Source organism: Pelecanus crispus, chromosome 22 (assembly GCF_030463565.1).
Source record: "Pelecanus crispus isolate bPelCri1 chromosome 22, bPelCri1.pri, whole genome shotgun sequence".
Taxonomy (NCBI): Eukaryota; Metazoa; Chordata; class Aves; order Pelecaniformes; family Pelecanidae; genus Pelecanus; species Pelecanus crispus.
The window spans coordinates 3,022,122-3,049,810 of record NC_134664.1 but is presented as its reverse complement, the minus strand read 5'-3'; the positions used below and the strand labels follow the sequence as shown (position 1 = coordinate 3,049,810).

At 49.6% G+C, this 27,689-nt stretch overlaps 3 protein-coding genes across 8 annotated transcripts; 2 read left to right on the top strand and 1 right to left on the bottom strand.

The window, feature by feature from the left end:
• The first annotated feature begins 316 nt into the window (after nucleotides 1-316).
• MLLT11 (MLLT11 transcription factor 7 cofactor) lies at nucleotides 317-586 on the top strand. Its single transcript, XM_009478184.1, has one exon. It carries the CDS (start codon nucleotides 317-319, stop codon nucleotides 584-586), a length of 270 nt encoding a protein of 89 aa, XP_009476459.1.
• Nucleotides 587-3,113: 2,527 nt separating this feature from the next.
• On the top strand, nucleotides 3,114-17,850 carry GABPB2 (GA binding protein transcription factor subunit beta 2). Of its 3 annotated transcripts, none has more exons than XM_075724421.1 (10): nucleotides 3,114-3,148; nucleotides 5,387-5,449; nucleotides 5,725-5,864; nucleotides 6,922-7,089; nucleotides 7,242-7,436; nucleotides 7,816-7,966; nucleotides 11,446-11,559; nucleotides 12,918-13,103; nucleotides 14,587-14,720; nucleotides 15,513-17,850. In XM_075724421.1, exons 3-10 carry the CDS (start codon nucleotides 5,751-5,753, stop codon nucleotides 15,798-15,800), a joined length of 1,350 nt encoding a protein of 449 aa, XP_075580536.1. In that variant the 5' UTR covers nucleotides 3,114-3,148; nucleotides 5,387-5,449; nucleotides 5,725-5,750; the 3' UTR covers nucleotides 15,801-17,850. The 3 variants fall into 3 exon arrangements, with proteins under 3 accessions (XP_075580536.1, XP_075580535.1, XP_075580538.1); XM_075724420.1 differs by having other exon boundaries at nucleotides 11,404-11,559; XM_075724423.1 differs by having other exon boundaries at nucleotides 11,404-11,559; nucleotides 15,518-15,551.
• Nucleotides 17,851-20,609: 2,759 nt separating this feature from the next.
• Nucleotides 20,610-25,962, bottom strand: SSR2 (signal sequence receptor subunit 2). 4 transcript variants are annotated; one of them, XM_075724319.1, is made up of 7 exons: nucleotides 24,508-24,523; nucleotides 23,635-23,868; nucleotides 23,038-23,192; nucleotides 22,384-22,482; nucleotides 21,858-21,966; nucleotides 21,588-21,665; nucleotides 20,610-21,288 (listed from the first exon to the last, which is right to left on the bottom strand). In XM_075724319.1, the coding sequence occupies exons 3-7, from the start codon at nucleotides 23,190-23,192 to the stop codon at nucleotides 21,178-21,180; spliced, it is 552 nt and encodes a 183-aa protein (XP_075580434.1). In that variant the 5' UTR covers nucleotides 23,635-23,868; nucleotides 24,508-24,523; the 3' UTR covers nucleotides 20,610-21,177. The 4 variants fall into 4 exon arrangements, with proteins under 4 accessions (XP_075580434.1, XP_075580435.1, XP_075580436.1 ...); XM_075724320.1 differs by lacking the exons at nucleotides 23,635-23,868; nucleotides 24,508-24,523 and adding an exon at nucleotides 25,623-25,962; XM_075724321.1 differs by lacking the exon at nucleotides 23,635-23,868 and having other exon boundaries at nucleotides 24,508-24,529.
• Between the last annotated feature and the right edge of the window lie 1,727 nt (nucleotides 25,963-27,689).

Genomic DNA, 27,689 nt, shown 5'->3' with positions numbered 1-27,689 from the left:
GAAACTGAGGCACGGAGCGACCAGACCCATTGCACCAAATTACGGCTCAGAGAAGGGCCGTGCCCAAGGCCATGGATAAGAGCAGCGGCAGGGCTCAGGTCTGCATTTAGACCCAGCCTAGAGTCAAACCGCCATGACACCACGCCCTCCTGGCCCTTCTTTTTTTTTTTTTTCGGAGGGGGGGTATCCTGCGGGATTTGGTCATTATGGCAACGCCCGAGAGTTTCGGTCGCTTCAGGGCAAGTCCTGTGCCTTTGGTAGAGCTTTTCTCCTTCCTCTTCTCTCCCCTCGCCCCCTTCGCCTTCACAGCCCGAAAATGCTGGACACCATCAGCAGCCAGTACGACTCCTTCATCTACTGGAGGATGCCGATCCCGCGGCTGGACGTGGCGGAGCTGGAGGGGCTGGGGCTCAGCGACGTGGCCCTCTACAAACCCAAAGGAGGGCTGGGCAAGCTGGCCGGCCAGCGGGATCGGGTCAGCCAGGACATCTCTGACGAAGAGGACGGTCTGCTGCAGTTCAACAGCTTTAATTTCTGGAGAGCTCCCATCGCCAGCATTAGCTCGTTAGATTTCGATCTAATTTGAAGCCTCCCTTTCTGTCCTCCTCACACCTCCCCCATGCTCTCCCTCTCTGCTAGGCATGTGAGGATTTGGTTTTGTTGCCCGTTTGGAGGTTGTTTGCGGTTTTTTTTTGTTTCCAGGCTGTTTTTGACATAATTAATTAACTCAGCAGTTCACCCCAGCCCTGGTGGCGACGGACTCCCCACAAAGCTTCAACCTCTCTCCCCCTTCTCCCTGTTTTCTTCCCCTCTCGCAGTCGCTCTGGAAACACCACGACAGTGGGATAATGGCGCTGGGGGCAAATACGAGGGGAGGGGGCAGAAACAGCCACCCCATTACCCCAGGTCCACGTGCCAGCGGGTGCAGGAGGTGCCGGGGGGTTCTGCCACCACCCCACACCCTGCGGCTGCGTGCCCGTGGGAGTCCCCCTGCTCTGGGGCGAGCGTTTGAGCTCATTTCTCCCGTGCTTTTTTAAGAAACTCATTTGTGCAAAGGGAGCGGCGCAGGGCTGATGGGAATCGTCTTCGTTTTGCAGAAAGCATCGTCCCCGCTCCTCTCCCAGGGACGCAGAGACCCTCTGCGCTCCCCTGGCCTAGTTTCTCCAAAAACCGCTTCGCTCCTTAACCTTCCCCTCGGGATAATCTGGGTGGAAGAGGCAGGGATGTGCCCAGGACATGAGCACAAACCTCCCTCTTGAAAGAAATCATCTCCTTGCGTCTTGTGGCTTCAACCCAAGCAGGAGATGGTCAGGAGGGTAAATACATATGGAAATGCTCCAGCCTTCCTTGATGGGGTCAAGGCTCGATGCTCACTGCCCAAAATTTGATTTTTTCCCCCTTTTTATCCCCCATGTACTTTATCCCAGGTGTGACACCCAGCTGGGACAGAGGCCGGGCACATCGTGGTGTCTGGATGGGTACCAGGGGCTGAGCTGAAAGATAAGATGGAGAATTTAGTTTGACCTTACCCCGAAATCAAAATGTTTCTCATTCCCCACCCAATGAATCAACCCCTTTAAAAATAACAACCAAAAAAATGCTGCATTCCCTCAAGTGGAAGCCATGCGTTTTCCTTGGGGAGGTTTTCACCTGTGCTCTCCGTGGGCTGAGGTTTATTTCTGAGCATCATCTCAAAACAGGGGGGAAAAAAAACCCAAACCCTGACCCTGAATCATTTTTGGCTTTTAAGCATTTTTTTTTTCCCCCCGAGATTGTTCTTTGGGAGAGTGAACACAACTGTTTTGTCTTCTTGAATGTGCTTTTTTTGGGTTTAATTGGGGTGAAGTTGTGATGTGGAGCTTCCCAAAACTGTCTTAAGAGCTGGGGGGGTACGTGGCTGGGGGGAGGCTGCGGCAGCACTTAAAAGGTGCCCAAAAATAGGCAAATATTGGGAAAAAAACCTGCACTCTCATATGAAAAGGGAGCGCAGTTCTCCTGTAACCTCCAAAAATGACCCAGGCTGCTGACTTTGAACCACCCATGTTAAACCAGAGGTGAAAAATGTAAACTCTCCTATGCAGAGCTGTTTGATTTTTTATGTTCCCAGCTGGGAAAACCCGCAGAAGTATTTATGAAACTTGAAATAAAATGATTTAAAAACATACACATTCCTGTGGACACTTTAAAAAAAAAAAATCCACGTAGAGCGGCATCAAGTTCTTTCCATGATTTGCCATTAAATTGTTTTAAATCTTTTCACGGTGAGCTGAGAACTGATGTGAGAATACGTACCCACATGCCTTTGCAAACGCTGTGGAGGATTTAAATGTGGAAAAACTAAGCCTAAGGGATTATTTTAAGAACATTAAGGATATTATTTAAACTTCAGCTTTTCCAAACGAGGAACCCCAGAGAAGAGGCCCCAGGGTTTCACATTTACCTCAGAACAGGCCCTTTGAGTGCATCAAGAGACCGGAGGGGGTAACGCACCAGAGGGAGGTTTAGACACCCTGAGGGGAGCCCGATCCTAGACAGGATGGCACTCAAAGGAGACAGAGACGCACAAACTACTTCCAGACACACATGTATATAATATATATTTATAGACACAGACAAAACACAGCAATGACAGCCCTACGAGGCGTGAGGACCAACCCCACCGCCTCAGGGAAGCGCCGCCGCCCTTTATACTTGGCGCCTAAACGCCTCTGCCGGAACTAACTGCACGGGCGCATCACCCCCATCCGCGTCTGGCGCTACCAATCGACTCTGCCTGCTATCCTTCCGCTAGAGAAAATACTCCCTTTTTAGGGCTCCCCCGTTGCTCGCTGCCCTCCTCCAGGCCCCTGGGCGGGGAGGGAGCCGGGGAAAAGAAGGAGGAATCCGCTAAGCCCGCCCTGTGCCCTCTGCGACACAGCGAGGGGAGGTCCAACCCACCCTTCCTCCGCCGACACCGGCGGACTACTTTTGTTATCTCTCCGCAATATCCTTCCGCTGCCGCCTCCCGGAGTCGCTTCCGGGTCGGCCATTTTGTGCGGCCGCGGCGGGAGGGGCGGGAACAGCCCCGGAGGGCGGGGGGGGTGCGGGGGGGGGGCGGTGCCGCGCGCCGGGAACAGCCGCGTGCCGGGGGGGGGGCCCGAGCCGCCGCGTGAGTGGGGCCGGGGGGCGGCGGGAGGGGGCCTGAGGGGGGGACCCCCGTGAGGGGAGGGTGAAGGGGGACCCCCCGCGAGGGGAGGCTTTGGGGGACCCCCCGTGAGGGCCGGTCTGGGGGGTCTGAGGAGGGGAGGGGGGCCCCCGTGAAGGGAGGGGTTGGGGGGGAAGGGGCACCCCCGTGAGGGGAGGATGAACGAGGGGTGAAGGGAGACCCCCCGTGAGGGGAGGGTGAAGGGGGACCACCCGTGAGGGCCGGTCTTGGGGGTCTGAGGAGGGGGGGGCCCCTGTGAGGGGAGGGGTTGGGGGGGTGAAGGGGCACCCCCGTGAGGGGAGGGTGATGGGGGGTGAGGAGGGACCTCCCGTGAGGGGAGGGGTTGGGAGGTGAAGGGGGACCCCTTCTGAGGGGAGGCATTGGGGGACCCACTGTGAGGGCCGGTCTTAGGGGTCTGAGGAGGGGGAACCCCCATGAGGGGACGGGTTGGGGGGTGAAGGGGGACCCCCTGTGAGGTGAGGGTGAAGAGGGACCCCCCATGAGGGTAGGGGTTGGGGGACCCACTGTGAGGGACAATTTTGGGGGTCTGAGGAGAGGGGACCCCCGTGAGGGAGCAGTGCCAGGGGCCGGTGTGGCGGGGATGGGAGCGGGCTGTGGTTTGGGGGTCCCATCGGGGTGTCCGTATGGTGGGGCAGCACGGGGGTGGGGAGCAGGAGGGGTGCTGGGGGGGTCCTGGCGTGGGAAGGGGGGTCCCTGCCCCGGGGGAGCGGTGAGGGGACCCTTCGTGGGGGGAGCCTGGGGGGGTTCTGTCTCCATTGAGGAGGGGGGCTCGGGAGTTTTTGGGGGGGTTTTGAGGCAGGTCTGCAGAGCTGACCCCACAGCAGCTGTTCAGGGGGAGGTTTAGGGTTTTTGAGAAGCTCTTTACTTCTGAAATTCAGCGAAGGGGAGGTGGAGGAGTTTGTCAACAGTAGTCCAAGCTGCAAATACTGTAAATAACTTAAATGAGAGACAGAGCCTCAGACTTAAATCCTTGAAAGCATCCAGCTGGGAAGAGAGCAGGAATGCAAGGAGAGGCTTCCAAATAATTACTAAGTGACAAAGGTTCAGTTTAATATGAGGAGAGAAACTTTTCTTAAGGATCCAGCTTCTCCTTTCTTTTCCAAACACGTGCAAAGTGGTAAACTCCAGTCTTGCAGATACGTAAGCTGGTGGTTAACTCTGTGATTGCAGAGTTGGGTGCAGCTACTCATGCCCAGAAAACAAGCAAGCGTTTTCAGCATGGGTGACGAGAAGGAACATTTAAAAAATATTCTCTGTCCCACAAGAAGTGAGAAAGAGGGAGAAAAAAAAAAAAACCAAACCCAAACGGGAAAGTCCTAAAGGGCAGAGGGGTTGTGGTAGTCAAACACATGCGTGGTGAACGCATCGAAGGTCCTGATTGCAGGGTAAACTCTTGAGTTACTGCTCCGGGCTCTTGACTTGCAAGCCTCAGGTGTTGCACGTAGTAACTGCACGCTTGGAAAAAGCTAAAGTGCAAAACGGTCTTGCAAAACGAGCCGCCTTTGTGAAGGGAGGTGATGTGGGCAGTGGATCCTGAGGAGATTGAGGGGTGAGGTTTGCTGTTCGGCTTTACCGATAGCTGGCTCTGTTGGTCGCTGAGGACAGGGTGGGAAGTTTCTCTTGAAAGAACAAGGAATAAGAAAGAAAGAGAGCTTTCCAACTGTTTCATAGAACTGTAATTGAAGGCGAAAAAAATCTGCCGAGGGCCTCAGTGCTGTTGGAATCACTGTTATGCTGGGTGGCACCGTGCCCATTTGCACAGACGTTCGTTTGTAGGTGCTTACTGAACATTGTACATGAGTTAATGGATAGACTTTAAAGTCAGGCTTTGATAGGACTGGCGTACCCATAACCCTATTGTTGAGAAAAATGCTATAGGTCACTATTGCCATAGTTATGCTATGCTTTATGTAGCTTGGAATAAATAGAGACGCTGTTGTCCGGTACGTTGAGCACAGCTTTTGGGTTCTGCTCCTGTAATGACCTTGAACAAGTCACTGGAGTTACCAAGGTTTGTTTTATCCTCTACCAGCAGAGAACAGGGATAGTTCACCCATGCTTAGTTGCTAGTGCTGGGGTCAGAGAGAGCGTCTCGGTGATTAAATCATCTTCTTAAAGCGCTTTAAAAATCAAAACGATGTTGTGCAAGGAGTGCAAACAGCTTTGCCGTTTCTTTGATAGGTTCTGCTCTTGGAACTGGATCCACATGGGCAAGTCTTTGTGTCCGTGCGAGGCGCTGTTGAGGTAAGCGGGATTTTGCAGGAGCTCTGGTGGCTTGTGGTGTCTGACCTGGTTGCTGACCCCGTGTGCTGCCTTCTCTTGATGTTTCAGGGCACGGAACTGAAAAATATGATAAATGTTTATGCTTGTTTATTGAGCGTGTTGGGCCTAGTTCTGTATGGGAAGACGGTGTGTCCGCTAGTCAGAGGGATGGGCCTTAGTTGTACGGCGCTTTTAAAATGTCTCTGCCTCACTGCTTTTTGTCTGTTTGTTTTTTCCATTTCTTTCTTTTAAAGCAGCTTTCGGCAAATACTTGTTCCCATGTATGAAGATGTCCTTAGTGGACCTAGGGAAGAGGTTGCTAGAAGCAGCTCGCAAAGGCGAAGATGATGAGGTGCGAAAGCTGATGGCAAGCGGTGCTCCCTTCACCACTGACTGGGTACGTTGGAGGAACAGGCGCTGGTTTTCTGTGTGAAGTGGGTTCCACGTGTGCTCTTTAGGGCTGAACCTAGAGGATACAAATGGAAATTTGGAGCAGTAAAACCAGAGCATGAATTGGCAGAAAACGCACCTCCGGATTTCTGTGATGGAGCAGATTCCAAATGAAGCACTTTAAAAACCAAGACCTTCCTCAGGCGAAGATGAATTGACGTTTGTGTAAAGACTGATCTCTGTCTGATGCACAAGAGCACAATCATAAGTACCGTGCTGTCCCGGACAGCAATGTATAGGGTTTGATGCTTTAAGAAGTGCAGTTCCCAACAGCTGAGATGAATGATGAGTCAAGTCAAATTGGAAGAACTGGTAAACCTCTCGGCAATAGGAAGGTCTTTTAAGAATGCTTTATTTAAGTATTGAAACTTTCTCAATCAAGAAACTCATCTTTGGGTTGGTTTTTTTTGTTTGTTTCCTTAAAAAAGCCCCAAAACCATGAAAGCAAAGCGGCCCATGCTGGGTTGGAAAGGAAATAAAAGCTTTAATGAAACCAAGGAATAACAGTTGGATAAACAGGGAACCAGAGCGTAACAAACAAGCCATTGGTAACCGTTTTCCATCACCAGTTGTCTTCATTTCCTAACTTACCAGTATGTTCATGCATAACTTTGCGAGATGAAGGAATTAGCTGTATCAGGAGGTAGCAAAGCCTAGTAATATTGTAATACTCTCTAAACAGTGGTGAAATTATCTGTCATGATATAGAGATGGCAGAGATGGTCTGCTGTGGTTTGGAAAAGAAGCCCAGTGATAAAGGAATGGCACAGTGGAGAAAGTAAAAGCATGTTTGATCATCAAGTCATCAGATAACGTAACGATCCCTACAAAGTTTAATGTCTGTTATTGGATATGCAGCCCCTTATTTCCGAGTGGAGAAAAAAAGGTTAAATTAATTTCTTCCAGAAGCTTTGTCATTTTAATTACTGCCAGACGTATGCGTGGTGATTACTGTGCTTGTCCTCTTTTGCTGTGAACTGACAGTAACTCTTCTAAACACGCAGCTTGGGACGTCGCCTCTTCACCTCGCTGCCCAGTACGGCCACTATTCGACAGCAGAAGTGCTGCTTCGGGCTGGCGTTAGCAGAGATGCCCGAACAAAAGTGGACCGGACGCCACTACACATGGCCGCGGCTGATGGACACACTCATATCGTAGAACTGCTAATTAGGGTAAGGATAGGAAATTAGGTCTCACTTTAAGGCTGGTCTGAACGGCCCTTGGGGTTAAGCGTTGATGTCCCTGTTCAAATGCTAGCGCAGGCACCACCTCTAAGACGTTGAGAGAAGACAGCGCCCAGACAAGTACCGCTTATTTCTTTCAGAACGGGGCTGATGTAAATGCCAAGGACATGCTGAAAATGACCGCTTTGCACTGGGCGACAGAGCACAACCACCGAGACGTCGTAGAGCTGCTCATCAAATATGGAGCTGATGTCCATGCTTTCAGCAAGTTTGATAAATCGGCTTTTGATATCGCTTTGGACAAGAACAATCCAGAGACTCTGGTAATGCTACAGGTAGGTTGAGGAAGGAGAAACTTGTTGGTAATTCTCCGACCCGTGGTTGTATCTGCGCTAGAGTGAGAGGGATCACGTTGTGTCCGATGGGATCATTTTCTGTTTGCAGAGAGAACTAGAAATACAGAGGTGGATGAGGTTTGGTTTATTTCTAGTTCAAGCCATGTGTGTCTGCTAGGACTCCATGGGTGATGGAGTTTTATTGGCATGTATCTTGTACAGTTGTGGTGTAAGTTGCCAAGTTTGGGTGGCAGTTTTGTCACAGCTTTTGCACTGCTGTCCCTGGCGTGCTGCAGAGAGAAATAATCTGCCTCTAAAATGTTTCAAGGGTGCTAAATACCACAAGAAGCATGATGCCTGACCTCGCTCTCCTTCCTAGGAAGCAATGCAGAACCAGGTGAATACTCATCCAGAGAGAACGGATCCCATCGCCAACACTGTGACTCTCACCTCACCATTTATTCTTACACCAGGGGAAGTTCTCAATCTCGCTAGTCTCGTCTCTTCAGCAAACGCCAAAACAAACTCAGGTAAGGTTTTATGTGACCTTGAGTGGGAAAGTCCTGAAAAAAACTTCCTAAGGCTGCTTACCGGTAGAGGGCAGATGGTCATTTAGTCGAGGAAAAGTGAAATACAGCCAAACATGCCCAACTACTGCTTCCTGCCCCAGAATATTTTTGCCGTCGAAGGTAACAAAGCAGATTTCTAGCTGATGTAAATAAAGGTGGTTCCGCTGGAAGTGGCAGGGCTCTGCTGAGCTCAGCTGTGGGTCTGCTCCAGGTCTGTTACAAGCAACAGAGCTTGAGAAAATGGATTTGGCTGATTGCAACAGAGGAATAATGAGAATTATTGTCCGTGCCAAATCCTGAGCACTGCAGAGCGGTTGGGGAACAGTTTGCTTTCTTCTTTAGTGGCTTCAAGAGTTGAATAAATGTTTTGCTATATATAAATGTTGAGTAAGGAAATTGCAGCATAAGCAGGTCTGTCGGGTATGTAGCTTACTCCTTATTTCTTCGCTGTCACGTGTTAGATGGAAATAATTAGGTTCCTCATTGTTCTGTGAGCCTTATTTTGGTGGGGAAAACACTTTTAACTTAAGGCTGAGTGCGAATTCTTTTTGTGTAATTCCAATTTTCATAAGAACTCTTAAAGTGAATTTTCTGTATTTGGGGAAATCCAAACCATTGTTTCTTTTCAGTCTCAAGGAGGCTACTAAATGCAAGTTTTGTGAAGCTATTTGGCCTCATCCTGCAAACACTTCTGCATGTGAGTAATTCTTTGGTTAGTGGGACTGTTCACATGCGTGAATGTTTGCTTATTAGCTAGAGAGTGCTTTTAAAATCCCGGATGCTGATGTTCTGCAGTCCCACCTCCACCTCTCTGCCTGTGCCTGGCCACAGCAACTTCAGCAATGCTCCGGACTTGCTCTCAAAGCTTTCGGGGCTGCTCACAGCTTTGAGGCACTGACAGATCCTAATTTAGAAGGGGGAAAATGGCCAAAAGTCTTCCTCTTCCATCTGTGAGGAAGATGCAGTGTGACTGGCACACAGTGTCGTCAGTCGAGGATATTCCACAAACTCAGAGGGGCATAAAACTTGGGATTTTATAGCCTGGGTGATGCTCTGGCCACGGTCAGCGTCGCTGTCTCTGTAAACAGATCTGGCTCTGCCTGGAAGCCGGGTAGGAGTCACAGAAGCCAACAAAAACTGCTGATTTCCAGCTTAAACACGTTCACAGCCTGTTTGGACCATCTCCTGGTGCAAATGCAGCCCTTCCGTTGAAATCATTCTTCTTTTTCCATCGCCTCCATCCCTTTGGTGTGGAAATCAGTCCTGTTCCCTCTCTGCCTTTGTTTTTCCAGGCTAAGCAAAACGGTTGCCCTGAGTCCCTTGAACCCATCCGTGGCGTGTGGGTGAGTGGCCGCAGGCAGTGCTCCGGATGAGATCTTGGCCGCGGCCTTGTAAATCCCCATCTCTCACTGCACCTCCCCTTGTGTATCCTGCAATGTAATCGCCTTTTTCAGTGCTACAACACGGAAGTAGCTTATTGTCCACGTGTGACTGGACTAAAATACCCTGCGTTTTCCCCCCACGACATTTCAAGCACCGGTAATAGCCAGTCAGCGTTAAAATAGCTGGTGTCTCCTGCTCTAGGCCACATCAGGAGTTATTTTTTTCTCATTTCCCGCAAGAGGGCATCAACGACTGCGCCTTCATTGTAACAAAAATCTCTTATTTAACACTTATAGCTAATAACTGTTCTTGTCTCTCTTGAATTCCCTACTTCTTCGGCTCTTGAAAAAGTTTTTAAATGGGAATAAATCATAGAATCATAGAATCGTTTAGGTTGGAAAAGACCTTTAAGATCATCCAGTCCAACCATTAACCCACACTACCAAGTCTACTCTAAGCCAATCAAGGGTAGACCAGACTGAACCATGGCCCCCAGTGCCACCTCTGCCCGTTTTTTGAACACTTCCAGGGCTGGGGACTCCCCCACCTCTCTGGGCAGCCTGTTCCAATTCTTGACCACCCTTTCCATAAAGAAATTTTTCCTAATTTCCAACCTAAACCTCCCCTGGTGCAGGTTAAGCCCATTTCCTCTTGTCCTATCGCTAACTACGTGGGAGAAGAGCCCAACACCCACCTCAGTACAACCTCCTTTCAGGTAGTCTCCCCTCAGCCTCCTCTTCTCCAGGCTAAATATATAAATATATATAATATATATATATATAAATATCTTTAGCTGGTCTGAAGAAATCTGGTTACAAGCTGCTGAAAACAGTCACTAGGCCCGTGGTGTTTTCACGTGCCTAGCCCACGGCCTTTTGAAAGTATTGTTCTTTGAAAATAAGTCCCTTGATAACCTTTGTAAAATGAGGAGATGGTGAGAAAAAGAGAAAATAGGTTGCAAGGGTTAAGGCAGGGGAACTTTAGATGAACTTCCCTTTATAATCTATTTGTCTACGCTGGCAATGAGGTACAGGATCTCTTTTTTTTTCTTTTTTTAAGAGGAATTGGGGGTTATATGCACCGAGTTTGCACCCATTTAGTTAATTTCCTGTTCCATTCTTACTAAGTCTGCCTTTGACTAGGAACTGCTGCGCTCAATTGGAGGAAGCAACACTGGTTTTTTTGGAACCCAGACAACTTGTTTATCTCATTCAAATCAATACCCCGTTGCAGTAACCGTGGTCTTTCCATTACCGAACCCAAGAGGGGAGGAAGAAAGGACCTGTGTGCCCAGTACATTGAAATCAAGTGATATACGTAGCCAGTTTCTGCACTTGAGCCAAAAGGCTTTGTTAGCTGACTTGTGCTAAAACGTTTGCCCTATGAAGTAACGCTGAGGACTGTGCTTGGAGACTTTCCCAACCAAGGAAGAACTTGGGTGCTGTAATTTACTCATAATAGCAGACGAGTTTAATATATTCTTTAGGTTTTGCAATTTTTGGAAGTTCCAGTACAACGCAAAGCCAAGTCATTACGCGCGTAGCAACCGCTCTGCACAGTGTTACAGCAGTCAGACTCCAGCACGTCTGTGAGTGTCATCAGGCAGCGTGGCTGCGCCTTCGGAAGCCATCCACGTCTCCAGATCAAAGCTCGGCACGCCGAGTAGCCCGGCAGACAGCCTGCCTTTCTGTAGTTTTTCAATAAAGCTGGAGCAAGCCGGTTCGCATTTGCTGTTCTTTTTGTTAGGTGATTCAGGAATAACTTCATGAAATATTTGCTTTACATTCAATTAAAATTACCTTAAATTACTCGGAGTGGGTACAGTCTGTCCTAAAGTAGTATCAAAGCCCTTTTTACAGTTAGTAGAGTCACCTCTCATGAAAAATCATCTGTACCGCCTCCATTTCTCCATTGACCGTCGGGAGCCCAGAAAATACTTCATACCTGATGTCTTGATCTCTAGATGACAAAATTCTTGCATTCTGACCGCTCTATTCACTGTTTCGATATGGCAGGTCCTGACAGTCCTTCAGTTTGCCCTCATCTTTCCCAACCAGGTGACTCGCATGTCCCTGCGGTGCAGTTTTCCGACTCCACAACCTCCGTGCTTGCCACGCTTGCGGCCCTCGCTGAAGTATCGGCACCACTTTCTGATTCAAACAGAGACACAGGTAAGGGAAACGGGTCAGACGCCGATTCAAACTTGTGTAGTTCTAGTGAGTATCTTGCGAGGAAATTGGAGGAAGTAAGATGTGGAACTGAATTTGCCTTTTTTCAGGTTAAGGAAGAGATGATGATAAATATTTCTGAACCAGTGGGTTAATTTTGCCTATTTAGTTATTTATTTAATCCCAGTTCAAACTTAATTAAAAAAACAGCAACTGTTACCAATAGAAGTAACTTATTTTTTATTAACCAGCAGGTCTGACCCTGACATCACAGTATGTTGCTCTTGATGTGCTTTAACAGTTCTATAAAAAAGAAAAAAAAACCGAAAACCCAACACTCCAGAATGTGGGTTTACTGTAATATGTAAACATAGAGAAATACTTGTTTAAGAAGGAACTTGTCTGAAATGTTTTCTGTCCCCAGTTTGCTGTAAAATATTGGTAGTCAACAAATGTTTTGAGTCTCTTGAGGCTCTGGTGACTTTTTCTTATGGAAAGGTTTGGGCATTTTTTGTGTTTGGGAGTTTTTTATGATATGTTTGTAGAGTGTAATTTTTAACCTTTAATTAACTTCAGATTTAGAAATTTGATAAAGTTTATATAATCCTTTCACCTTGGAATTCATTTATTTTCCCCAAAGGTAAGTGTTTTTCCTAGAATCTAGAGATGTGTGATTTGATTTCTTTAAGCTGCTGGTGCCACACTGCTGATTCCTTGACCTGCGGTGCTCCAGCGTTTTCCTCTTTGACACCCAGAGCGCGCGTAGCGGGTCACATCCCCTCGGTTTCCTGCGCTTGCAGCGTACACTGGCAGCAGGGTGCAGCCGAGGGTTTGCAATCCTTGTTATTTGTGCGAGCCGTAAGTCACACAAAAAGTGTCGCAGGGAGTTGAACCGGTTTGCCGTCATCCGGCCAAACTAAATAGGCTCCTCGTGGTTGCTTTGGCCGTGCTGGTGTGGATGGGGATCTGGAGGCACAAAGAGGTTTTTTGCGTGTGGTTTGTCTTCGTTAGAGCTGGGGGAAGGGTCACGGAAGGGAGCTTTGCAGACCCAGGTCTGCTGAAGAGCTGCCTCCAGCTCTAGGCTGTTTAATTTAATTAATGTGTTTGTGTGCTAGTACTTATTAAATTACACAAAAAATGCAGGGTTTACTCTAGAAAACTTGTCTTGCTAGTGGGTTTTGTTTTCTTTCCCCTACCAAGACTTGCTGTATTTCCAGATTGTTTTTCATAAGAAGGCGTCCCAGGAGTCTCAAGCTGCGTACTTGAGCTTTTTCGCTAGACCTCAGTTCCTATGCAAGGAAGAGCGAAGGAAATGCTGACACTTTTTTTTTGTTTTTTTGGCACTTATTTTATTCCTCAAGGTAAGACGGAGGAAATAGTGGAATCAAATTCTGTCGATTCTGCCATACAACAAGTGGTTGGCAGCGGAGGGCAGCGCGTCATCGCCATTGTAACGGACGGAGTTCCCCTGGGCAGCCTGCAAACAGCCATGCCCACCAGCGGCCTCAACCAGCCCTTCATCCTAACCATGCAAGACGGACAGCAAGGTAAGGAGGAGCTGAACTCGAAAGGCAGCGCTGAGGGTTAACTTCAAAAAGAAAAAAACATAGCTGCTGTTCGTGAACCCCGTCAAGCCCCGCAAGGCTGGCGGCTGGTGTGATCTGGCTCGTCGGTGCTGTGGTGGAACAGATCCGTGCCTGACCGCTGGGCTGCAGGAGGGTTTAAAACGTCTGTGCGACTCAGCAGTGGAGCTTGCCAGCGACTTGTGCATAGCTTAATTCACACTGCTACGTTTTAATATTTTGGTCTTTGCATTAAAAGCAACCACCTTCAGTAGAACGTTGCCAAGGAGGATTGCCAAGGTAGCTGTTGTCTCTCTGGCAGCCGGGCAAAGATGATTCCTTTATCTTGTGGCAAAATTCCTGGTCTGGGAGTAAATCACTCGGCCGATGAAACTGCAACCTGTTACCTTTAGCAATCACTCCATCGTTCTTACAAAACTTAACATTAGGCCGTTAATATCAGCTTAAATACACCTTTTCCTCCCGTAACGCCAGTTATATTGCCTAGGGCAATATAATCTGTCAATTTTACAAGGCCAAATGTAAATCGTGTTCAGTAAAGCAGGGCAGAGCTCCAGAGCGCTCGTACAGTGAGTTTTTGTTACCTCAGGGGATGTAATTCATCAGCCTCATCTACTACTGACAATTCTTTTAGCATGTCCTAGGGATACGCAATTATTCGGATTAACACTGGTGGAGAAAAAGAGGGTTAGGAAGTAGAGCAGCTCTCCTGTAACACGCATACGGTGTTACAATGTGAGATAGGTTACACCAGTTCTGTCTGTTTACGGACTTCACAAGTGAAAAGCAATTTTCTAAAGCTGTTAATTATTCAGAATTATTTGCCAAACTACCACAAATAATTCCTGGCTTGTAACCCAGACTTAGTCTAAGGAAGACAAGGGGGCGAAGTGTTTAGGAAGAGCTACCTTCAGTAGCTCACGTGGTGCATTACTCCTCCCTGGTTGGACGAATTCTTGCTACTGGCTTCCCAAAGTGAAAACCCATGTTTGCAGATTTAAAATGTGTTTATTCTCTGGAATATTTGCAGCTCTTGCATGCGCTTAAAGCTGATTCAGAGCTGGGGGCTGTCTGTACTGGGGAATTTTTGAGAAGGGCTTGCTATTCCTCTTGGCTTAGCCTGTCTTGGCTGTTAATTGCATTACGGAGGCATCAGAATGATAGTTTTTACCTCATGTTTTTTCTAAGATGCAAATCTTTGACTTAGGCTTCTGTCAGCCCCGTTGTGGTGAAATACTCGAGTATTTCAGAGGCCTGAATAAAGAAAACTGGAAACCTGGTCCAGAGTTCCTCTCCTCTCCGGGAAGACTTCGGCATTGCCGATTCACAGGTCTCCTTTTTCTCCAGAACCACACTGATGCACTGACTTCAGAGAAGTTTTTTGGGAAACATCTGTGCAAAAGCATGTCTCGCACTGTATAATTTGTCACCTTTTTTAATTTTTCAGTTTTAACTGTACCTGCTGGTCAGGTTGCAGAAGAGACTGTTATTGAAGACAGAGATGATGCCGAAGAGGAAGAAAAGCCACTGGCCAAGAAGCAAAAAGTGGAACAAAATGTAGATGACTCAAAGGAAGACAAGGTAGATACTCCTGCTTCTAATTTTGATTGCCGTCGGCTCCTGCGTGTTCCTCTGCTGTCCTGAGGAGGTCAAATGCCATCTCAGAGTAGAAACGAGCTGTGCCCTGCTCGGCTGAGCGCGGGGATATCTCTGTGGCAAGCTTTGCTGGGTGCTCCCCTGCTCTTCCCACATGTGCTCCCGTTAGCAATGAGGATGCGATGCTCAGTCAAGGCTAGGTAGGAGGAAAAGAGCCAGCTGAATCGCTTGTTGCCGTTTTGCTTATGCTGAAGCTGTCGCTCAGGGTTTTTAGATGAATCATGGTCGTTTACTGAGATTATTTAGGATTTCCTGTAGAAGCACAACACATGGGCTGGGTGTAAGTCAAGTCTCAGCTCTTCATAAAGCAGCAGGAACGACCCTCCCATCACTCTCCGCTGGGGAGCAAGAACGTTCTCAATTGCCTCTCAACCTTCCAGTGCTAATAGCTCTTTATTTTTCTTGCTTCTTGGTTTACACCTGCTTCCAACCTTTGAAATTCATCACGCTGAGATGACGCGTAACTTCCCTGCCCACCTCCCCGCACGCTGCGGGGACAGCTACCAGCCACTTTGTGCCTTCCCATGTCCCGGTTGCCTCTGGTAACCTGTGATGAGCGAGCCAGATGAACAGAACTCGACCCAGGCACGTTTCTAGCTCCGCTTTAGAGCATTTGGCTTTTGTAACTCGTAACTCTTGGGAGCGCTTGCACGCCCCGTTTTCCTTCGTGTTGCACGAGCCTCCACGGTGGGCTCTCTCAACTTTTGTTTTCTGTAGGACAGCGTTGAAAGGGAAGTGCTACAGCAGCAGTTGCAAGAGGCAAACCGGAAGGCTCAGGAATATCGCAGCCAGCTCATAAAGAAAGAGCAAGAGGCGGAGGAGTACCGGCTGAAGCTGGCAGCCATGGTGAGGCAGCAGCCCAACGGAGCCGAGGTGACGGTGCTCGAAGAGGTTGCCGAGGTTGACCCGGTTGTGGTAACCTCAGAAGACATCAAGGAATCGGTGCTGTCCATGCTGGAAACGGATCAGCCAACTGATATTGCTGTGGAAACTGTAACCTCCTAATCCTTGGTGATTGACTCAGTTTTGTAAAGGAAAATAACTTTTTTGGGGTTTTTTTTGTTGTTGTTGTTGTTACTGTTGTTGAATAAGGTGCTGTGGGCAAGCGGTGTTGAGAGCAGAGGGCTGTTGTCAAAGCCACCCCATTGCCGGGGGTCAGAGCTTCTCCAGCTGCTCGCAACATAACTCTGCTTTCAGCACGGTGCCAAAAGGTGCTTTTAAAGCTTGACCTTGAGAGAGTGGAAGCTTTTTGAGAAAATTTTAGCCAGCGAGTGACCTTATTTGGTGATGTCAATACCTGCCTTGTTGGGGAGTGGAAAAGAAATACCTCATTGCCAAAGCAGCTATTAGCTCGCAGCTGCCTGGAAATTACAGCACTGAAACCAGAATTTCTGCAATAACCTGAGGTGTTCGCTCCCTTCTGCGAAGTCGAGTGACTGGATCTGCACCTTCAGAAAAAGTAGGCTCTTGGGGTGTTGCTTTAAAATCTTCAGAGGTGCGGAAGGGATTTCCCCTTTCAGCTGGAAAGCGAATTACGTGTTCTTTTTCTTCCAAAACTATAAATCCTTTTGATCGAGGCAACCTTCAATGCAAGAGCAAAGGCTGGGCTGAATGTCAGCCGGAGCATTTCACGCTATCAGGGAATACTACGCTTCGCCCTCTTTGTTTCAGGAACAATTTGGGGGAGCTCTTCGTCAGACCCTTTAACTACCCAAAGGGATCACAAAAAAACTCCTCAATTTTTATGATATTTAGTCAAATGTTCTATTTGACGCTTTGGCGCTGAATGGTGGCGTTAACTGATTATATATGCAAAACCACACGTATGGCGGTTGCTGCAAGATAGCTCGGGAGTCGAGTTGGCTCTGGAGATACGTGTCACTTTTTTTTTTTTACTAAGCAGCTTTTGTTTTTAAAGATAGTAAACCCTTTTTTAACAAGCAGCTGATCTTGTTACTGAAACAGTTGTATTTTTTTTACTCTTTGCAGGCCTGTTTAGCACAGGGATCCGTTTAGTACAGCGAATTACAGGTTTCGAGACAGCAGGGAACTGATGGGAAGCACCCCGAATAATGGCGTGCAGCTTGATAAATGAAAGATTAGCAAGTGAAGTTTAGAAAAATACCATAAACAAGTGAAGTTTAGAAAAATGCCATCATGCAAGCTGTGCCGTCGGTCGCAAAAAGATTTTAAGGGCAAAGAGCGGCTTGCAGCTCCAAGGCCCTAGCAGCTGGCCTGCGACCTCAGAATGTCTTCTCACAAAATACAAAAATCATAGCTCTTGCGGCCCATAGTTTATTGATTTGGGGTTTATTGGGGGTTTTTTTGTCCCAGTTTTGTAACCGTTGGCAGGATTCAAGGTAATAATTCAATGTCATGGTCCTTGCATTGCGTTTTTCCCTGGTATTTGCAAGTGCGTCAGATAATACTGTTTTCTGTTGGTTCAGGTACTGCCTTTGTTAACGTTTCTTTGCCGATAGATCAGCCCGTATCGTGACGTCAGAGACGTAATAAGGACTAACGAGTTCATAAAGATACGAACGTACTGTCACGGCTCTGAAGGAATTTCTTGCCCTAAGAAGAAACTGCCTTTCATCCTAAAATCCAGTCAGTTCCCGGAGGTTGGGCCTGAAAGGAAGGTGGGATCTGCCGAAATCCTGTCTTCGGCAACGTTTCCCAGGGTTTCACCAGTTGGGTTCACCAATGAGCAGTAGGAGAGGAAGGTTTATGTGACTGTTACTGTAAAGGCTTTGTGAGACTTGCTGGGTTTGAGAATCGAAGTGCATTTATTTATAACCAGTGTAGCTATATTTATAAATAAGACTTTTTTTATCTTTTTTCCAAGAGATGTTTTCAAGAAGGCTTTAATAATTATTTTTTATGAATGAATGTTTGGAGAGACTTGGTTCCTGGTTATTGGTTGCTTCGGTGTTTCCTCGCTGACCTCGAGCACGCGTCAAGTTATTTTCTTTTGTTCCCCAGAACGTTGACAATTTGGGTCTATTTGAACTAAAAATCTGTGTTGTAGGGTTCAAGACAGTATCAAAGTAAATCCAGGCAGATTCTTCCAATATGTGGAAGCGTTTATGGATGTAAAGGGACGCTGTCAACTTTGGCTTTTACGTTTCACCTGAAATTTGTGCTTATTATTTGTAAATTTGAAGAGCTCGGCAGCTGTAGTGTATATAAACGCTGTGTTGTGCCTTCAACAGCACTGCGGTTCTCGGTTATTTCCATCCTCCCCCTGGAAAGGGTCAGTTTTCCCAAAAAGTCCCTTCAGCTGGGAAACAAACTTCCCCTTCAGAAAAGGAAAAAAAAAAAAAAACCCCAAACCCAAGTCCGTGGCGCTCACGGTAACTGGATTTGGCTTATAGAGTTGGAACAAATAAAGCTGACGGTGTTCTTACCGCTTCGCCTTTGGCGGCGGGGGGAAATCACACGTTAGTTTTACTTTTAGAGGTACTCGCGTATGGGGTCTGAACAAAGACGAGGAGAATTTGATCTCTGCCCAGTATTTAGAAAGAATTTAAACCCGGCAGCATCCTCTGCTTTTCCACAGAAAGGATTTGGAGCTTTTTAAGCCAAGACCAGCAGTTTTCTGGTCGGCGCATAGTCAGCCGTGGCAGCGGAGGGCTGTTGTGAGCGGGTTAAAAACTTCCTGCTGGAGTCCAGGCCGGATTCTGCTGCATCGGAGCTTTTCTCACCAACGCCTTCCCCATCCTCGCACCGCTTTCGCCAGCGAGGGTGGGATTTGAAGAGGTTAAAGGTGAAAAAAACCCTTCCCTCTTGAAGGCTGCGCTCTTATCGAGGCAGAGCAGCCGCGCTCCCCTCCACCCACGCATCCAGCCCAACTTCCCCTTGGGATCGCATCCGCGCTCGCTTGCGTGCTCCTGCGGGCGAGAGAATCCCGGCCCGCTTCCTGGGGACGCCGATGCAGAAGTTGCGGTCTTAAAAGGGACGCACGTTGTTTCTCCTCGGTGGAGGAGGTGGCGTGGTGCTAACTGCTAACTGAGCAGTTAGCTCAGTGCTAACTGAGCCAATTTGGGTTTGATCAGACATCTCTTTCCCTCTTGTTTGCAGTAACCAGCTCTGACCGGTTCCCATTATCCTAACTCGGAAGCAGGGCGTTGTAAACGCAGTGGGGATGAGCGGAGGAGGTCACGGAAACGTGAACTAAATCCTCTCCAGATGAGCACGGAGGGGAATAACAAACCCCTGGAGTTAAGCTGAGTGTGGTGCGGGTCCTGTGCCCCCTTCCACCCCGACCCATCGCCTGCGGGGCGGTTCTTGGTGCCAAATCAGATTACTTTTTTAATCTCGCCTTTATCAGATTGTTTTCCCCATGCCAGGCGCGGCGCCGGAGTATTTATCGCAGAATAAATCGCCGCCTCACAGCGGCAGGTCCCTTGTGGACCCTGTTAGTGCTGTGACAAGGAACAGAGTGCTCGGGACCCCTTTTCTGCTGAGGGTGAATGTTTGGAAATGCCAAAATTTTTTTTTTTTTTTTTTTTGGTACTGTGTTTCTTAATAAAATACAACATACCTCCATCAGCAGCTTTCCTTTACCCCTGGTGTCTGCCCAGTCCTCCTCAGCCAGTGCAGCGCCAACCCCTTCCTGTCCCCCGGTGTCTCACCTGCCACCATCTCTGTGGGGACACCCCAGGGCCAACACACGGGGCCTCCACCTGGTCCCCAAACTGGGTGCAGGGGGCTGGCGGCATTGTCCCTCGCCTTGTCCCATCCCACTCTTGTCCCCTCTCACCCGCACAGAGCCAGGAGGGCACTGGTGTGGGCATGACCACGTGTTTAATTGCTGTGGCCGGCACGGGGCCGAGCCCTGGTCCTACACGGTAGGATGAGCCGAACTCTGGCACCGAGAGCCACCATGTCCCTTCGTGCCGTCCCCCATTGGGGCCACAGCCATCGGGGCAAGTGGCGGCGGCTCCAACGACCCCCAGAGCAACAAATAAATTAGAAAGGGGGACCTTGCCACGCAAACCCAATGCAGGAGGCAAGCGCAGAGCCCCAGTCTTGGTGGTGCTGTGGAAACAGCACCAAGGGAGGGTGAGGGCTGGCAACACCTTTGGGTGCTGGCACCTTTGCTGTGGGAGAAATCCCCGGACGTTCGCAATTTCGGAGCTGGGCTGGGACATAAAATGGGACTGAGTGCGTGAGAGATTTTGGGACCGTCAGAGGCAAGGCAAACCCGAAGCCAAATTTTTTATTGGTTTGCCCCTGATTTTTCTTGTGTCCATATTTTTCAGTTATTTGTCAATTCTCAACGTTATTTTGGAATGGAATGAGAGCAACAGAACGCTTTAATGAAGTCACTGGCTAATGGCAACATCAACCACCTCTCACCGCTTCCAGGTCCTCACTGTGCCATCGCCTCCCGCTTTGGAAAAGCACAAACCGCTGCCCAACACGCAGCAGCATTTATTTATGGCTGTGAAGAGAAATCTTATACTAGGGCTTGGAGCTGTCAGGAAAGCTGGTGTAAGGTACCGGGACCTTCTGGGCCCTTCTTTTCCTCTTCCATTTATTTTATTGATAACGTAGTGATTTATTTTACTGACTGTACGCCCATTAGCTGCTTCTGAAGGCAGCCACGCGCCTCCAGGACTTCCTGGTAAAAGAAAGACAGGCTTCTCTCATGGCGTTTTTATTTTATTACAAAATCCTCAGTACCTCAACACACCTCAACCCTTAACAGAGCAAGGAGAAAGAACAGAAACGCAGCAGTTACAATGGGGCTTCCTGGAGAACAAGCGTGGACGGGGACCTCCCGCGTCCCCCGTCCCAGCGCAGCCGCTCTGATGAGCTCTGGCGCAAGGTCTGGTTTTGTCGCTAGAGCTCCTTCCCGCAGCCGTTTCAGCAAGGCGGGCAGCACGTGGAGGAGGGAGGCCCCCCTGAGATTTAATACGTTTGAGAAGACGGCAGCAGGCAAAGAACCGTTTGGCCGAATGGAGTCTGGAAGGCAGCACAGACGCCAGAAACACCGCGGAGCTGCGCACACCCCCAAAACAAGCTCCTGTGGGTGGCAGTGCCTTCGTATCGCAGATGCGCTGGCACTACGTCCGCACCGGAGCGAGGGGTCTCTGCTCTGAATATGCAAAGAGATTTGGCTGCGGGGGTTTGGGATTTTCAGTTGGGGTTTGGGGTTTTTTTGGGGGTTTTGTTTGCTTGTTTCCTTTTTTAAAACGTAGATGACACGTCACTGCCACGGAAGCGAGCGATTCCCTCTCGTCGACGGGGCTGAAGCGTAGCCCAGGCAGCGCTTCGCAGGGGTGGCTGTTGCTGATCCCAACGCACCTGCGGTTCTGGGTGGGTCAGTGTTTGTTCTCTCCCGAGCTCTGGGGGGCTGGTGGCGTTTGACTTTTGCTCAGTTCTTTTTGGTCTTGGGGGTGTCATACTTCCTCTTGCTCGAGTACCACAGCAGCAGCGGGATCCCGATGGAGGGCAGGGTCATCACACCAAAAGCTGCCCAGTCCAGCTAGAAGGAGAAATTGTTAGAAGTCAAAACAAATCACATCCGCATGAGTCTTAGAGCCAGCAGACCTGTTCGGGCTCAAACCCCACAGCGCCAGCTCCTTCACCAAGGTAGCTGGGATGAAAACTCTTTGGTTTTTTATTCTGTGATGCTTTCTTGAACAACTGATATGGATTAATTGCCTGGAGTTTCCCAGGTGACTGTGGTATGAACCAAACACACCGCAAACTGGCAAAAAGCCACCCCGCTGGGGCACGCAGTTGCTGCAGCACGATTTCAATTACCAACTGAAAGGTACTTACAAAGTGAGGGGAGAACCTCCTGTCAAACTCGCGCTGAGCCAAGATTCCTCCCTGCCCAGGAGCACTAGTGAAACCAACCTGAAAAAAGTAGGGGGAAAAAGAAAAAAAATTTTAAAAAAATCGCATTTGCCACCTTTCCTTCTTGCAACAGAGCCTGTGCAGTATAAGAGCGCAGGGACGTGCATCATCCCCTGTCAGGCAGCTCGAAGAGCGCAGTCAGGCGTATCTGCTGCCCGATTTGGGCAAGGATCCTACGAACAGTCAACTCACCACAACCTGTCCGCCCTCCTGTGCCAGGTACGTGATGGTAGCAGAGGTGAAGTTGAAGTAACCCGCTTTGAGAGGCCGCAGAACCACAGTGTGGGACACGTTACTCGCTCTGAGAGCCGTAAGTTAAGGAAAACAGTTGCGTTTCATCAAAGGAAAAGTGAGGAGATGGGTAAAGAGCCTCGAACCAGGCGGAAAAGTCACTCCTGATGACAGATCTGAGTCCTCTGTGGTTACAGACATCCAGACCCATCCAAGGCTGATCCAGCTGCTCCTCCTTCCCAGGCAGACAAATTGCACAGGGACCTGGCCCTGTTTGCAAGGAATGGGTTTTGGGTTTGTTTGGTTGTTTTTTTGTTTTTTTTTTATACACAGCACCTTCAAGGAGAACAGAAGTTTGCATTCAATAACCCCGCCCAGGGTCCAGCATGCTGGAATTTCAGAGACAATGAATGAAGACAGGAGAGCTACAGGATGCTTAGGGGTAAGAAGGAGTGTTGGGAGAAATTTCAAAAACATGAAAAGATACGGAGCGATCCTGTCCCATTTGACGTTGAGCATCCCTGAAACAATGCCAAAGTCTTCTGGGGGGAAAGAATCGTCCGACAGCTCCACATCTAAAGCAGCGCTAAATGCAACAACGAAAGGGACGAGAAGAGAATCTTAGGCTTGGCGTTCTACTCACTGGGGGCTGCACCAAAGAGGGATGACGGTTCCATACTGACAATTCAGCAGCTGGAAGAACTGATTTTTGAAACATAAAAAGGCACCAGTAGAAGATGGGGAGGAGAGTCGAGGTGTATTACAGGGAGATTGCAGAAAGAGGAAGGCAAAGCTGAGAGAAAGTGCAAAAAAAGACAGGAAACCAGATGTGAAAAAGAGCTCACAAAGCCAAGAAAGGGAGGCTGCGTGCACGGGGAGCAGAGCATCGCAAGACACAAGGAGTGGCTGCACCATGCTGGGCCAACAGCTCGAGCAGCCACGAGGCAAAAGCAGGAAACAGTGAAAGCGGGGACACCAGAACAGGACGAAAAAGGGAAATCGCAGGGTCAAACCTTCAAGCGCTGGTGGTGAGCTCAGAGTTAGGGGGAGCAAAGGTAACAGCACATCACAGAGCCTAGAAAGAGCCTCCTACCCTGCAGACACGCGCGTGCACAGCATTTGGAGCCTGGACAAGGCTTACCTGGAGCCGACATTGTAGATGTTGTACTGCAAAGTCAAGTCCTTTCCCTCCACTGCATATCTGTTTAATAGAGATTTGGAGGCCAGGAGCCTGGCGCCTTCCTCACAGCGGGCCACATAAACCAGGGCAAACGCAGTCAGAATCAGGAGCTTCATCTAGAAGCGAAAGAAAATGGAACGTCATCGATAATTTAATTGCAAAAAGAACACGAACAGGACAACTAAACAAGACAATTTGGGCATTCGTGTGTAGCGAGACATGAACAGCCTGTATACTTCACAGCAATATTGATAAAGGATTATCACAAGCTGGCAGGAAGTCACCCTGGCTCCACGCAGGTCTGCGGCTGCCCCCGAAATCCCTGTATGCTTCCTGCAAGGATGTAGGAAGCAGCACAGCAGCGTCCCGGATTGGCAGGCATGGACAAAATGCTGATGCTTTTCTCCCTTTTCAAAGCCCCGGCAGGTATTGCTCCCCTTTATCGCATCTCAGTAACTGGCAAAGCTCTCGGATCACAAAGCCTCTTCTAGTAACTTCCAGAGCAAAGGCTTTGGCAATTAACGGTTTCAGCAGTTTTAGCAATTAACAGTTAATTACCACTGCAAAGCACGGCAGCTTTCCAGCACTGCCTTATGCAACAGTTAGTTCTCCCCATCAAATTCTCCATTCTTCTCAGAAAGTATTCGCTCCTCATTTCCAACACTGTTAATCTTTGCTATTTGCAGCCACGGAGGTACCACTGACTCCCTCCAGTGGCTTTTTGGTCCCCAGAATTCCCCGCTTCAGGCCACGTCTCCCATTTTCCCCCAGCCCGGCATCCCTGGAGCTGCCCTAATGAGAGGACAAGGAGACCACACGCTCATTACACAGACAACCCGTTGGGAAACTCCTTCGTGCTTTTAAACGCAAAACCCGCTGACGTGTCGGAGCGTGCCAGCGGCCTCTGCCTCCCCTCAGCGCTCCCCTGCCACAGGCCTCGCACCGGCCCCGGCTGCTGGGATCCCATATCCCCACGCAGCCCAGAGCCCCGAAGGTAAGCTCACAGAATGCTCTGAATCATGGAATCATGGAATGCTTTGGGAAGGGACCTTTGGAGCTCACCCAGCCCAACCCCTGCAGTGCCAGGGACAGCTTTAACCAGCCCAGGGTGCTCAGAGCCCCGTCCAACCTGGCCTGGGATGTTTCCAGGGATGGGGCCTCCACCGCCTCTCTGGGCAACCTGTGCCAGTGCCTCACCACCCTCAGTGTAAAAAATTTCTTCCTCATATCCAGTCTAAATCTGTTCTTCTTTAGTTTAAATCCATCACGCCTTGCCCTGTCACATCAGGCCTTGCTACAGAGCTTGTCCCCATACAAGCTTGTCCCCGTGTCCCGGTTTCACCGGCCGCTGCCCGCAGGAGACCCCGACACCAACGCTCCAGCGGCGGGCGCCGCCTGCTCCCTCAAAACCCACGGCCAAGCCACCCTCACCTCCAGAAACGCGGGGACACGGCACCCAGCCCCTGCCCTCACGGGTCCCGCCGCCGGCCCTCACCGTCCCTGCCCCGCGGCGCCCGGAAGGCCGAGTCAGCGGAAGCGCCGCAAGATGGCGGCTCCGCGGCGCCCCGCGGCACGCTGGGAAATGTAGTCTTAGCCCGGCGGGGGAATCAGATCAGAGACTCGTCTGGGTTGGAAAAGAGCTTTAAGATCATCCAGTCCAGCCCTTAGAAGAGGAGGCTGAGGGGAGACCTGATCGCTCTGCAGCTCCTGGCAGGAGGGGGCAGGGAGGGGGGTTGGGCTCTTCTCCCAGGGAACCAGCAACAGGACGAGAGGAAATGGCATCAAGTTGTGTCAGGGGAGGTTTAGATTGGATATTGGGAGACATTTCTTCACATAAAGGGTAGTCAAGCGTTGGACCAGGCTGCCCAGAGAGGTGGGGGAGTCCCCATCCCTGGAGGGGTTCAAAACACGGGCAGAGGTGGCACTGGGGGCCATGGTTTAGTGGGCACGGGGGTGTTGGGTTGATGGTTGGGCTGGTGATCTTGGAGCTCCTTTCCAACCTTAGTGATTCCTGGTTTTACTTTCATTCAAAAATAATCCAGCCACCAAGCCAGGGCACGGGGGTGTTGGGGTGATGGTTGGGCTGATGATCTTAGAGCTCCTTTCCAACCTTAGTGATTCCCAGTTTTACTTTCATTCAAAAAATGGGGTTGAGCCGCCTTCCTCAAAGCATCTGCAAAACACCAGCTTTTAGTCCAAAAATGCTACTTATAAAGCCTCTGGGGGAGAACATGGAGTGCTGCCCCCCGCACCCTGCCCTACCCCAGGGGAGAGCCCCAAGCCCCACAGTGGAGCCGCTCCGAGCACGGCAGGTCCTGGAGCGGCCGGGACGCCGGGTTTTGATACATGGCAGGATGGGCTTGCACCTGGAAGGCGCGGCTGAAGGAACGCACCTTGCCAGGACTCAGTTTCCCCTTAGGAAGAAGGGGACAAGCAGCCTGAACCTGCGATTTGGGAGGCGCATTGCTGAAGGCAGTGCTTTGGGAGAGAAGACGACAAAGCTGCCAAGCAAAGGCGTAACACACGAAGCCGGAAAAAGGCCGTACCTCCCCTCCACCTTTGACTACTGCTCCCGTTGCTCTCCATCTGTTCTTGAGGTCGGTGTGATTCTCCTCGCATCTCTTTCTTGAAGAGCTCTGGGAACAAGGGGGAAAAAGAGGTGCCCTCCCCGCTTTGCCTTCAGTTGGTGACAAGCATATAGAGCAGAAACCCGATGACCACCATGGCTCGGAGGAGGACTTCAACGAGGAGCAGCAGCACGCCTAAGATGAAGATGACCAGCAGTGCTGCCAACTGCATCGGGGATCCGTAAAGCGATGCGTAGAGGATGAGAGGAGGGAGGAGGATCTGGGTTAAATTCCTCAAACATCAGGGGGGATGCCTCTCCTAGTGCACAGACCCCAAAACTACACTTCTGTGTATTAGGGACGCTTTGCTTAACTAACCCCACACCAGCAAGGCTCCACCCTTCTGTTTCTGACAGATTAGGGAAATGTCCTGACCTCCCTGTTGCAAAACGGGTAGCAAAACAGAAAGCCGCTGGGCCCGATTTTCAGCGCTGGAGGAAGCCTCGGGGGGTCACCCATTCCCATGTTTCTCAGGCAGTTGCCTGCAGACCTTTGGTGGGAGAAGGGCCACAAATCCACACCTCTGTCCATGTATTCCTCCTCACGTGCAAACGAGCAGCCCATGAATCCACCTCTCCAGGGCCCCAGGCGCTGGCCCCATGTACCACTCTTCCTTTTACCGAAATTCCCCACTTGCCAATGGCCCTCCATCCACCCACTTTCCTCTTTCTCTGCTGAACCACGTGGGGCTTATCCACGCTGCAGACTACGGAAAACAGCACAGAGCTTAAATCAATGTCAGTCACCCGCTACTGAGGCAGCGTAACCATGGGCTGAGCTTCTCTCTCCTGCACCTCAGCAGGGTTTGCTGCAGCGCCGGGATAGACTAGGACCTATGGGTCTATGATTCTATGACCCCATCACCCAAACACTGAGAAAACACCTGTCCTTGGCCTCAGCAGCTTCGAGCTTTTGACAAAGAGGAGGCTTGAATTTCCCTGCAAAACACCTTACTCAAGTGGTGGTTGGCTATCAGAGCTTAATGCATCCAACCTGAATGATTCTATGATTCTATATGGTTTTCCTCCTGGCTAACGGTTGGTGGGTCCATGGTGTTGTCCCAACGATGGGTGCTTTACCAGGTGTGCAAGAACCAATTCACACACCGAGTCGAGATATTTGCTTTATTCCATTTCTGCGCAGAGATGGGTGCTGGGTGATGATTCCACAAAGCTAGCACACCCCGCTGTTTTTACCTTACATGTTTGTACAATTAAACAAAGTCACTGCACCTACTGGTGACACCTACTTGTTAGTCATTAGTTATTTCCACTTTTGACACCTACTTGTTAGCCCTTGGTTATTTCTGCTTTCGCTTCGATTTAAAGACAGAACTCCCTTTAAAATCCCTCCACGTGCTCAGTGGGTAGGGGCCTCCCTTTGGAGGTGGGCAGCTCTTCCAACAGAGGTGTGGTTTTCATACTATAATTAGCTGGTTCGCTTAGGGGACACTAATTAGTGGCTCTTGCTCACTAGTAAAAGAGGAGTAAAGGGGAGCTTTGACACTCAAGGATTTATGTTCCTTGTTTTAGAGATCTCTTAGCCTTCTGCTCCTCATTATAGATATCCTGGTGCCTGTTATCTTTAGTACATTCCTTCAACCATCAGTGGGAGCTGGAAGAGAGCAGGGAAGTACGGGAGAGGAAGACAGAGCCTTAGAATCATCAGATCGTTGAGGTTGGCAAAGCTCTTTAAGATCATCCAGTCCAACCATTAACCTCACACTGCCAAATCCACCACTAAAACAATTAAGGGCAGAGGAATAATTTCATGTTTCCTGCCTTGGTGGCTGGATTATTTTTGAATGAAGGTAAAATCTAGGAATCACTAAGGTTGGAAAGGAGCTCTAGATCATCAGTCCAACCATCAACCCAACACCTCCATGCCTACTAAACCATGGCCCCAAGTGCCACCTCTGCCCATTTTTTGAACCCCTCCAGGGATGGGGACTCCCCCACCTCGCTGGGCAGCCTGGTCCAGTGCTTG